The sequence below is a fragment of the Heloderma suspectum genome, chromosome 6 (assembly GCF_057233095.1).
Source record: "Heloderma suspectum isolate Gila_16-S chromosome 6, 16-S_ref, whole genome shotgun sequence".
Taxonomy (NCBI): Eukaryota; Metazoa; Chordata; class Lepidosauria; order Squamata; family Helodermatidae; genus Heloderma; species Heloderma suspectum.
The window spans coordinates 47,571,219-47,584,275 of NC_139463.1; the positions used below are offsets into that span (position 1 = coordinate 47,571,219).

At 49.9% G+C, this 13,057-nt stretch overlaps 1 protein-coding gene across 4 annotated transcripts in view; it reads right to left on the reverse strand.

Moving 5' to 3' along the window:
• The window catches only part of GFPT1 (glutamine--fructose-6-phosphate transaminase 1), a 72,878-nt gene extending 69,179 nt beyond the window's left edge, over nt 1–3,699 (reverse strand). For all 4 annotated transcript variants that reach the window (XR_014783771.1, XR_014783770.1, XM_084804205.1 and 1 more), the window contains exon 1: nt 3,554–3,699. Coding sequence is in view for 2 of the 4 variants with exons in the window: in XM_084804205.1 (XP_084660331.1) it covers nt 3,554–3,560 (7 nt within the window). In the remaining 2 variants the exon portion in view is untranslated. The remainder of the gene's footprint in view (nt 1–3,553) is intronic.
• Nucleotides 3,700–13,057: the final 9,358 nt, after the last annotated feature.

Consider the following 13,057-nt stretch of genomic DNA (forward strand, 5'->3'; position numbering starts at 1 on the left):
GTTCCCAAAAACCTAAAAATCCTATCGCAGTCTAGCCACTGTCTAGCGGCCATAGGATTGCACCCTTAAAACTCTTGATTCTAAAGGAGCTGAAGGAATAGCTAATGACTGGGGAACAGCCATAGCTCAGCGACAGAGCACATGCTTTGCATGCAAAAGGTCCAAGGTTCAGTCCCCAGCATCTCGTTAGGGCTGGAAAAGATGCCTGTCCAAAGCCCTGGCAAGCCACTGTTCTGCCCAATCAGTGCAGAACAATGCTGAGTTAGCTGGACCACTGGTTTGGCTTAGGATAAGGAAATTTCCTATGGCTCGGTTCGCATGTAACGACAACCCATGTCTTGTTTAAATCATGGGTTGTCGGGGCTGTGCAGGGGTGAGTACATGCAGTGCCTCCCACACACTTGCTGCTTCCGCTTTGCATCTGGTTTTTCCAACAACCAATAGTTTGTTCTTGGGTTACAGCTCTGGATTTTTTGTTCCTCAACAACTCAGAGTTCCAGGTTCAGGTGAAACCAGACGCAACCCGGAAGTGGCGAATGGGTGGGCACTTGCTCCTGCGCAGCCCCAACAATTCATGGGTTAAATGACCCATGAACTACCGTTATGTCCGACCCTACTGTTACTGGCTGCTTTCACATGGCACAATAAGCAAGAATTGATTGCTCCCGCTTTCCACCTCCTGCAAGCAGAATCAGCTAAATAAAACATGGACCTTCCATCCACGGTTTTGTTTATCAGAATGTGCGAACTGGAAAATCTCGCTTATCTCTCCCTGGATTTCCTGGTTCACACGTCACACATTAGAATTCTGGCTTATTGTGATGTGTGAATGCAGCCACTGTCTTTCACCTAGGCAATGGGGCTCTCATTCCGTTTTCAACTCCCAGTCTCCTGTTTTCTGCAACTTTCAGGGGGGCTGCATTGCCCACTGGGCCCTGCACATTTGCCCCACCAAATATGGCATTGAAATTCAGGGGGGTGGGAGCCTCCTTTTCAAAGCAGAAATATGCAGTTTGCCAGAGACGTTTGGTGTGTGGGGGTCTATTTTGCTTTAAAATAGCCTGTTTTTGCTGCCGTGCCCTCAAATTTCTGCAACAAACAGCAAATCTCTACTTTTAAAGGTAGGCTCCCCGCTGCCACCTCAGTGACAGCAGTGAGGACAGCGGGGGCTGCAGAAAAGGCTGGGGGGTCACATGCAGCCGGTGGACCTCATATTACTCACCTCTGCATTAGAACATGCTTTTGATGCTCAAGGGATTTTAAATACCAGTTTTTAATACACCATCATCTATGATAAAAGGTATGTTTATAGACAATGCACAAACACAATGCGAGATGGAGTGACTGAATTTAAATTAAGTATTAAAATTTTCTGAAATATTCCACAGTGTATGCTTGATATTAGGATGTAAATGAAACATAATGTAGAGCCAGAAAGCCAAGGAAATAGAAGCACCTTTTCCATCGACTAACACCAACTCCACCCAGCAAATCTAAGCTTCGTCACAACGTATCAGAAAGGCAGATGGCATTAAATTCTCAGTGAAGAAACACCTGAACAGGACAAATCTGCTTCTATACCTGCCCTTCTCTCACACACATGCACCTTGCATTCTTCCATTTCACAGATAGTGCCATTAGCACTACCCATTCCTTACTTCCCAATTAAATTTTTAACACCTTAACATACTAATTTTTTCCAGTTTATCATAATTTCTCCCACCCATGAGCCTTACTGCTGAGGACCAATGGGAAAATATATATTTTCTCACTAAATCCTGTCGATTCACACCTCTCTGCGATCTAGACCAGCTTTCCCAATAGCACCTCTCACACCTGTCTCCACACAAATGTCATCTGTCCTGGTCCCTCAGACATTCATCTCCTTCCATTTAGCACCCACATCAAATATACGCTGCAAGCTCTCCAGGGCAGGGACCTGCCTTGTGCTTATGTTACTCTCTAAAGCAAAGGTGTCAGACCTCTTTCAGCCTGAGCGCCGAATTCATTTCTGGAGAAGCTCTGGAGGGCCACCTTCCAGTAGTGAGTGGGCCCCCAAATACCAGCATATTTAGCTTAAAGCTCTGCCTGCCAGTAACGAAGCCTTAGGAGAGGCATCTCAACCTTTTAGAATACAAAAAAAAAAAACTGTGCAAAAGCTGGGAAACCACCAAACGATTGGCGTTCAGGGGAAGGAGGGTGGGGCCAGGGGAGGGGGCGTGTTTATCTGCGAAACCGAGGAGGGCCAGCGTGCAGCCAGATTTGCCTCGTGCAGCCAGGTTTGCCTCGCAAACCTGAAGTTCAGCGCCCTGCTCTAAAGCATGCACACATTGATGGCACTACATAAATACAACAATTGTATTGGATTTTTCTTAACCTGGGGGGAGGCATTTCTTGCTGAAAAACAGGGGGAAATAAATAATAATCTCTCCATCCTTTGTTCCCTCACAAAATTTCCCAGCTCCCCTAAAGCAAGCAGGAGTCTGCCTACATCCTGGCTGATCACATCTCCCCTCAGTCACTCCAATAGTTGCTGGATTTGCTAAGTAGCCAGAATTTCACTGGCCAGACAGAATTTCATCATTCAGCAGCAGCCAGAACAGAAGGATTTAAGCCAGGTGCCTGGTGTTTTCATTACTTCCCCATGCTCAAATGCACCATATTCTTGTATTCAAGTTTTACATAATTGCTCCTGTCCAAAAGGAAAGGCACTCTACACATGTTCAGAGAACAAGCATTAGACCTGGACTGGGGATATCCATGAAGCACTGGAGGAAGTAGTGAAGAGATGCAAATTCTCAACAAAGCCTCCATTAGGAGGGAAGCAAATATCAGATAATTCTGCCCATATCGGAAGTAAGTTCAAGGCACACACACAGAAAAGCAAAACACACACGGCATGTATATCTTTTTCTTCAGGGAAACTCTCTACATGCTCTGAAACACAGCCTGAGGCGCCGTGCTGTTGTTTTTAAACAGGTGAGCAATCGTAACAGATGTGCTCCTGGCGGTTCCGCACAGATTTAGGGCCCAGCTGGCATCCAGCTGGAGTAGATAGAGCCTTCAGTGTGGTGGCTCCCTCTCTGTGGAACTCCCTGCCTCTGGAGATGTTTCTGGCCCCCGCTGAAGACATTTTTTTTATTTCAACAAGCCTCCCCAGATTGAACAGCCACGGCTTTTATTGGTATTCTGTCTGTTTTTTAACTTTTAATACTCCTTCTATCTTTTATTGTTCACTGCTCCGGAATCTGCTCAGATGTGGTACGGTATATAAATGTTGTAAATAAATAAATAAATATACAATGCTGCCCAAATCATTCTAGCCATCTACACCCCCACACACACGGAAGCCCCTTCGTGAATCTGGCCCCTCAGAGAGCCCACAGCATCGCCCGGGTTCCCCGCCCCTTGTGCCACCGAGAGCCCCCAAACGTATTTCCCCTCAGCCTCCCCTGAAGCCCCTCGCCGCGCGGCATCCGCTCCTCCCTTCCCTCGTGAACCGCCACAACCGCCTTTTCCCCACCGCGGCGGCGGCGGCGGCTCCATCCCTCACCGCACATGGTGGCGCCTGCTGGGGCCGAGCGGGGTGCGAGGCGCGGAGGCAGGCAGGCGGGCGCTGGTCGCTCGCTCGGGGGCCGGACGGGACTCGGGCGGCAGCGGCGGCTGCGGCGGCAGAGCGGCGCCTCCTCGCAGGGCAGCGGCGGGGGCGGAGCGCGGGCGAAGGGCGCAGGCTCCCTGCCTGGCCCGCCATTGGGCCTCGCGCGGCCGGCCCGGCTCGGCCTAGCCCAGCCGGCTCCGCCTCGGGCTGGCGTGGGCGGCTCCGCCTCCCTGGCCCGAGGGCTGCCGTGGCAGTTGGGACGTGGCAGGATTCGCATCCGCCTGAGGGGGAGCAGCGGAACGGCCAAGCCCTCGGCCTGCTTCGCGGCTCTAGTCAGGGGCAGCCCGGCCAAGGCCGGCGCGCTGCGGGGGCGACAGGCCAAGCTCGGGGTCGCCTTCGCGGCTCAGTGGCCCCGCCGGGCTGAGAGGCAGCCTCCCGCTGAGCCGGGGGACGAGCCACGAGGGGGAGGGGGGGGAGGGGAGGCCTCGTTGCCTTCCAGCCCTGTGTCTGAGGGGCGAAACGGGCCTTGGCCTGACCCTCCTCCGCTGCAAGATGATGCTTTACTTGGAGAAGGCCGCAGGGGTGGGGAACGTGTGCCCCCCAGATGTTGCTGGACTGCAGTTCCCATCAGCCCCAGCCAGCAGAGCCAGCGGTGGGGGGGCTCCTGCCCACTAGATCTGGAGGGCCCCACGTTCCCCATCCCTGCCCCAAGGCCTCCAGGTAAAAGGAGCAGGTGAGGGGACAGAGCCGCCTTTGCCACCCGAGGCCTCCCGGAGAGCCGCCGCCGCACAGAGCCGACAGTGTTGGCTGGCTGGATCTGCCTGACCTGGCCTAAGACAGCTGCCGAAGCTCCTCCTGCGCAGCCACGGTCCCCGATGCTGTGGGTGCCCAACAGCAAAGGGCCGCCATTCTCCTGCCCTGTTGTGGGCTTCTCTGGCTGGCCAGCATCGGTCTGATCAGCAAGGAGCTCTCATGTTCTTCGCTAACGTGGAATGAGTGCCAGGGCTTGGTTGGGGTCTCGCACTTGCTACTTCTGCGCAGATGAGAATTCCCTGACATGCTGTGGTGAGGAATGCATTGAAAGGACGGAAGGGAGTTGCTCTTCACCACCTTTTCTTTTGGCCTCCTCTCTAAAACAGATCAAAGTGACCACCCCATACACACTGAAGTGGCTGAGAGAGCCTTCCTTCAACCACCCTGACAGACCACACATTCCTTAGCACATCTTTAACACCTTTCCATACATACCAAGCCCTTTGTAACACATAACAGCATTACAGGCAGGCCATCCTGCCCTTTAACATACTGGAATTTTTGACCAGTGTAAGAGCTAGGCTTTAGTATGTGTATTCAAGAACTGGGAGTCTCCTTAAGCAACTTGGGGTATTTTAGGACCCCAAATATCTCCTGACAGTGCAGTCTTATGTATGTTTATTCCGAAGTCTCACTGTGTTTCATGTATAGGATTGTAGTTGTAGCCTGAATTACCTCATAAGGTATATGGTTGAAACCTGTGCCATTTTGTGTAGAAATGAGGCCTGACATACAAAATATAAAATCAGTTACAATTTCAGTGGAACTTAACCAAATCAGAGACTCCCAATGTTCCCCCAAATGCCTTCTGTCTACATGGTAATGTATGTGGCTGAAATTAGTGCTCTTGGTGTGGAAATGCATCCTAGATGCCTAACACATAAAACAGAATTCATATGGGGTGTGTACGTGTCCTCCAGGCATGAAAGGCCTTTTGCTCGTCTAGGACCAGGCAGTCCCCATTCCTTCCCCTTTTCCTGTTCTTCCTTCCTCTCCTGTCCTACTACAATTCCCATCAAGCTATGCTCCCAGACCTATTGAATACACTGTATCTAAGAAGAGCTTTGCCCTCTCACCACCCCCCCCCCCCGGGGACATCTGAAAAACCTGGCCATAATGGTCATTAAAGGGTGGGCCAGTGGGTGGGATATTCTATCTGACCAGATGCAGGGCAAGACAAGGGGGATATTCCTTATTGATCAATTGGAAGGCTAATTCCCCAGCTGGAAAAAAATATTTTTAGGTTCTGTATGTGAACTTTGCTGTGTTGTGAAAGTAGATGTATGTGTTTCATGAGGGAGCGGCGAGCAGCTGGGCGCAGCTACTGAATGAGTGGCAAATAAAGGGGGGGATGTGGCGGTGAGGCACGGTCTGGCCTTTCCAGGGGAAGGGGGTCAGTTTGTGTTTTGTTTCACCCCTCGCCCCTTCAGATCAACCAAGGGACCGTAGTTGCTCTAGTGACAGTCTCCTGGTGGTAGAAAGTCCTGCCAGGTTGGTTGAATGGGAAGGCCGCTGCCATCTGGAACTTGATCTTGGATGAGCATACCGACCTGGCATGTATTACAGAGGCTTGGCCAGACCAAGTGGCTTGCTTGAGTCTTCCCCAGCTTTGTCTGCCATACAGCAACAGGCCAGACTGTGGGAGCAGGCAGGGAGACTGAGTTGCAGTGGAATATTGTTATTCTCTCCCCTTAACCAGCTGCCCCATCCAACAGTCTTCCAGTTTCAGGTGAATTCCTGGGACAGAATTGGGATTCAGTTGGTGTACCACCCACCCTTCTGTCCAACAGTCTCCGTGTCTGAACCAGCTGGTGTAGTCTTGGGGTGGTGTTGGGAGGTCCTAAACATTGTTTTGGGGAAATTCAACATTCTTATTGAGGCTGACTTGTCCAGAGTGACTTTGGATTTTATGTCCTCCATGGCAACCATGAGTTTGTCCCAAAACGTTTCTGCTCCGCTCATTCAGCTGGACATACACTGGTTTGTGTTGTCTGTTGCATGGGATAATGGTGATCTGGGGTGAAGGAACTTAAAACACCTCCTTTGTCCCCGGGCAGCAGAGTTTAGGCTTACTAGGACTTAGTATCTGGTAGGGTTAGGCTTACTACAACTTCAAACTTCTTCAGGGCCAAGGGGTCTATTAAAGTGAGTCTGCCTCAGGAGGCTAATGGATAAACATGAGTCATCCTGGATCAGACCAAGGGTCCATCTAGTCCAGCATTCTGTTCACACAGTGGCCAACCAGCTGTCGACTGGAAACCCACAAGCAGGGCATGAGTGCAACAGCACCCTCCCACCCATGTTCCCCAGCAACTGGTGATGGTTTCTTGCTGGCTCCTGGGGATTTTTCCTTTCACATTTTATTAAATCTTCAATTGATCTCTGGAATGGACAAATGGACCATGCAGTTGATCACCTTCAGGTGCATTGTCCTTCGTAGAGCCAGATTACCGTGTAACTTGAGGGCTGTTACATTTTGGTTCATTTGGTTGCCTACTATGACCAATTTGTGAGGCACTTTGTTGAATGAAATTAACTTGTATTGATTCTGTTGGATGCCATAGTTGATGCTGCGCTAGTGAAGTGTACCCTTGGCAACTGCTTGTCCTGTTACAGATACTTCCAATTTTTATTTTATTTATATTTATTTATTATTAAATTTATTAATCGCCCATCTGGCTGGTCACCCAGCCACTCTGGGCGATGTACAGCATATAATAAAACAGTTTAAAACAACAAAATTCTACAATAAAAACATTTTCTAAAATACCCTAACCCACCCCAAATGCCTGCCTGAACAACCACGTTTTTAATGCACGACGGAAGCTCATTAAAGAGGGGGCATGATGGAGTTCCCTAGGGAGGGAGTTCCACAGAGTGGGGGCCACCACAGAGAAGGCCCTCTCCCTCGTCCCCACCAGTCTAGCTGTCCTGGCTGATGGGACAGAGAGAAGGCCATCTGAGGCTGATCTTGTTAAGCGGCCTGTCTGGTGCTGCTGGAGGCGCTCCTTCAGATAGGCTGGGCTGGAACCATATAGGGTTTTAAAGGTCAAAACCAGCACCTTGAATTTGGCCCGGAAAACAACTGGTAACCAGTGCAACTCCTTCAGCACTGGAGTGATGTGATCTCGCCGGCGGCTGCCTTTAATCAGGCGAGCCGCCGCGTTCTGTACCAGCTGCAGTTTCCGAACTGTCTTCAAGGGTAACCCCACATAGAGCGCATTACAGTAGTCTAAATGAGAGGAGACCAGGGCATGTACTACCGATGGGAGCAGATGGTCGGGAAGGAAGGGGCGCAGCCACCGTATCAGATGGAGTTGATACAGCGCTGTCCGGCTCACAGCTGACACCTGAGTCTCCATGGACAGCTGGGAGTCCAAAATGACCCCCAGGCTGCGGACCTGGTCTTTCAAGGGTAGCCATACCCCATTCAACACCAGGTCAACATCCCCCAACCTCCTCTTGTCTCCCACCAAAAGTACCTCGGTCTTGTCAGGGTTCAGCTTCAGCTTATTCCTCCCCATCCAGCCACTCACCGTCTCCAGACATTTGGACAGGGATTCTACGGCCAACCTTGGTGAAGATTTGAACGAGAGGTAGAGCTGCGTGTCATCTGCATATTGATGACACCGTACCCCAAACCTCCTGAAGATGGCCCCCAGCGGCTTCACATAGATGTTAAATAGCATCGGGGAGAGGTTGGAACCCTGTGGCACCCCACAAGTGAGTGGCCACGGGTCCGAAACCTCCTCTCCCAGAGCTACCCTCTGGTACCTTCGGCTATTGGGCGGTATAGAAATAGAAATGAAATAAATAATAAATACCTGCCGGAGAGGAAGGACCGGAACCACCACAATATGGTGTCTCCAATGCCCAACCCCTCCAGGCGGTCCAGGAGGATACCGTGGTCAACGGTATCAAAAGCCACTGAGAGGTCGAGGAGAACAAGGAAGGAGCATTCACCCCTCATATCCACCAAGGCAACCAAGGCTGTTTCTGTCCCATGCCCAAGCCTGAAGCCCGACTGAAATGGGTCTAGATAATCAGTTTCTTCCAAGTGTGCCTTCAACTGCATTGCCACCACCCGCTCAATCACCTTGCCCCAAAATGGCAGATTTGAGACTGGGCAAAAGTTGTTCAGAACTTGAGGATCCAAGGAGGGCTTCTTTAAGAGTGGTCTTAATCACTGCCTCCTTGAGAGCTGATGGCATCACTCCCTCCTCAAGGGAGGCATTCACCACCACCCTGATCCCCTCACCCAGTCTCTCTCTGCAGCCCATAATGAGCCAAGATGGGCAAGGATCAAGTAAGCAGGTGGTCAGCCTTACAGATGAAAGCACCTTGTCCACTTCATCAGGAGGAAGAAGCTGGAACCGATCCCACAAAACCGGTTTGCCACAGGCCGCCTCTTGCTCACTAACTGTATCCACAGCGTGCAGAGTAACACACCTAATCTGATCAATTTTATCTGCAAAGTGCCTTGCCAAGGCCTCACAGGAGGCCTTAGAATGCTCCAGTGGTTCCGGAGCCACAGGACTGACCAGGCTCCGGACCACTTGGAACAGCCTCCTGGGACAGCACTCTGCAGACGCGATAAGAGGCAGCATAATATTCCTTTTTTGCTGCCTTCACTGCCACGTGATAGGCTGAAGGTACAGCTCTAGCCTGTGTCTGATTGTCTTTGGAGCGAGACTTCCGCCACCAGCGCTCTAGCCGTCTCACCTCCTCTTTCAGAGCTCGTAACCGTGGATTAAACCATGGTGCAGTCCGAGCCCTGTTCAGGCGGAGAGGGTGTTTCGGAGCCACCTGATCTAATGCCCCAGTGATTGCGGCATTCCAGCCACCTACCAGGGTCTCGACCGAGTGGCCGTTGGCGTGCCCCAGAGAATCCCCAAGCGCGTTCAGGAATCCATTTGGATCCATAAGATGTCTGGGGCGGACCATTTTAATGGGTCCTCCACCCCTGCGGAGGGGTTGTGGAACCGAGAAGTCCAACGTCACCAGATAGTGATCTGACCATGACAAGGGGGTGGTGGATATACCCCCGACTTCCAGATCACTCCCTTCTCCAGAAACAAACACAAGGTCTAGTGCATTACCGGCTACATGGGTGGGCCCAGTTAGAATATGGTGCAGCTCCCAGGAAGCCATGGTCTCCATGAAGTCCCAAGGTGCTCCTGTGAGGAAGGCCTCTGAATGTACGTTGAAGTCCCCCAACACCAATTTGTTGTTGTTGTTGCTCAGTCGTTAAGATCAACAGCCCTGTGCTCGATCTTTCACCTTCCTAGTTGATAATGGCAACTGGAGGTGGTAAAGGGAAAGGGAAATAATGCAACATATGCAGGGCTGCCTTTGAATAGTTGGGAAACTGCAATTGGTGCAGAAAGAGTAAGGCTCTTGTGAGAACTGCCCATATACCAACTTTGAAACATGTGCACTGGTTTTAACCTTTAAAGTCCTGAGACATTCTGAGGCAGGCTAACCAAAAGAACCCTTCCTCCCCTGTATTCTCCCACATGTTCCAACACTTCTTCAGAGGAGACCATGATGGTGGAGAGGCCCTTGTTTGCTGAGGCATAGGTGAGGGTAGTAAGATTGCAGGTCTTCTTTGTGGTGGCCCCTTTCTAGGGAACTCTTTCCAGGGAGGTGCTTTGGGCTGACTACTGATAACTATTTGCTGAGTGACTAGCACAGATATTACTTTTCTTTTCTTTTTTTACAAAGACCTTTCCTACGTACTGTACAGCACTATTTTTTGGCCTTAAGACACTCTGACCTCAAAGCTGGGAATCAGAACTCCAACTCCCTCCCCTTTCCCGCCGTCATGGAAAGGATTGCACCAGCTGCTTCTCTGAGGTTGGGAATGTGACTTCAGAGAGGGAGAAAGGAGGGTGTTTCAGTGGGTGGGGAGGAGCCTGGAGAAGCCAGGAGACAAGCTATCCTGAGGCCTCTCCAGCTTCCTTCCCTCCCCTCCCCCTCTGAGATGCTTTCACTAGATGGGCAAAAAAAAGCCTGTCTAGCAAAAAATGTAGGGCAGGAGGATGGAGAGGTGAAGATCCCCTCCACTGCTCCTCCCACCCTGCATAAGATGATTGGAAGCCTCAGAGTTTGGAGGCTTACAATCATCATAGGATTATGTCCTTCGTTATTTTAGACCTGCTTGCTTTAGGTATTTGTATCTAGATGGTTTTAATTGGTTGATAGATCTGTATGATTTTTTCCCTGAGTTTTTAAGTCTCTGTAGGAACAGCCCAGTGGAGGCTGTGCACTGTAGGTGAAAAAAGTAAAAATAGGAATATAGCTTTAAGACACACACTCCCCCTTGGCCAGAATTGAACTCCAACCATTTGTCTTTATTGCTATATTTCAGGTGAATTTCTACTTGGACAAAGAGGGGAAACATACCAGCCTCAATACAGACTTTATTACAACCCATTACCTTGGGTTGTTTTGCTCACATGCAAGTCATATCTTTGGATGAGCCATGTAACATGAGAGCTATCAACTCATATCTCTCAGCCACAAACACACATTATCTCTAGTGAGTTGCTGCAGTCAAGGTCCATGAGCAATCATTTCAGTATTTTGCTAACATATAGACAGTTCCTGAGAATGAAAGTAGCTCTAACAACAGGTAACCCAGTTTGTTAATTCAGAATTGGCCCGTTTCAGATACCCCCTTGACTAACCCACTTAGAAAGTCTAAATAGTCTACTTATCTTGAGAAGTGTTGAATTTCCCAAGTAATTCTCAAAGAACAAGCTATCTTGTTCATGCCACTGTACCTTTTCCTTTTACAGAAAAGGAATGTTCTCTAAAGGTTATGTTTGCTGATTGCATTAGACAATGTGATTTTGGCAGAGGCAGTAAAAAGTAAAACTAGTCATTCTTTTTCCATTAACTTGGAACAAAGCACGTCTTTGTAAGTGCTTCACCAACAAACAAGTCCAAGATGGCAAGAATCAAGAAAGCTGTAACAGACCTGCAATCCAGGTTCAGGTCAGCATGAAGGTGGACAATTTTATCTTTGAGGTGTCTTGCAAACCCATCACAGAAGGCCACCGAGGGCACCAACACTGAATTCACTGTACTAATGACAGTGACCCCCAAACAGCACGGAACAGCTTGGCTACTTGAGGACGTGATGGAGGCAGCAAAGGCTTACTTCACCACCACGCAGTAGGCACGATTATATGGTTTTATGCATGCTCGATCACCTTCACAAAATCTATGCTCCAGCTGTATTATTTATTTATTGCATTTATATCCCGCCTTTTTTCCTCTTGCAAGGAACCCAAGGCGGCTTACATTATCCTCCTCTCAGTTTTATCCTCACCACAACCACTCTGTGAGGTAGGTTGGGCTGAGAGTCTGTGACTGGCCCAAAGTCACCCAGTAAGCTTCCATGGCCAAGTGGGGACTAGAACCCGGATCTCCCGGCTCCCAGATTCTGACCTGTTTCATTGTCTGGAGCTCCCCAGTAAACCAGTGCCAAAGAAGGTAGTTGGGAGCGATTGCATCGATGACCCATCACACCTTGCCATTCCATGGTGTGACACAGGCCTCAGCAGAATCTCTCGCTCTGGCTACTGGAAAATCCCCCAGAGCATTCAGATATCCATCAGATTCTGCAAGTGTCCAAGGGCGGACCTTCTTAACGGGCCCCCCACCCCTACAGGGAGGGACTGGCACCATGAGACCAAACTTCACCAGAAAGTGACCTGACTGTGACAACGGAGTGAGTTCCACCACCACCACATCCAGACCACTGTCCTCACACCCTGAGAAAAAGGCCAAATCAAAGATATGCCCTTGCTTATGTGTTGGGTTGATGACAAAGCTTGAGCCAGCCCCATGGTCGTCATGGAAGACATGAAGTCCCAAGCTGTTAAGGCAGTCTCAGCATGGCTTTAGGGGTCTCCAACACTACATCTGAGACTGCCTCAGCCAGCTTGGTCAGGGAGGCCATTAAGCAGCAGGGTACACAAGGGGTTTGCCCAATACTGATACAGGAACCTCTGTGGTGGTAGCAGCTGTGGCCCCACAGCAGAATCTGAACTCTGCTCTGAGCAAGGGCTGAAGTATTCCCCTACTCGTATTTATTGACAGTATTTTCATCCTGCTCTTCAGATGAAAAGACTCCCAGAGTGGCTTACAAAGATCTGTGACAGTCCCTGCCCTAAGATTTACAATTTAAAAGACATGACACAAAAAAGTAAAGGGGCTGAGGAAGGAGAAGAGGAAAAAAGGTAAACTTGGGCACTAGTTCTTGAAGTTACAAAGTTCTTATAATGGAACTGGAAACAGTTCAAGGTGAGGGGAACCAAAAAGGAACTGGCCTTTCAGACAACTGATGCAGTAGCTCTGCTTTCCATCTCTCCACTGCAGCTTGATGAAATGCTGCAGAACTTGTTGCTCAGGGTCAGAAGAAAGAAACGTCCCTTCTGTGTGCTCCTCCAGGAAGCTGCCTATGATCCAGTTGCAAGACTATCTGCAACAGCTCCCCTTTTCGTGGGCTGCTTGACCGCACTCTCCTGCACTATAGTTATGTTCCCTACTCCATGTACCAGCAGACAGCCATTCACTTACATGGGAGAAACTAAAGGGACGTACTATTCAAGTGCTCTTTAAATCTCCGAAGAGCAG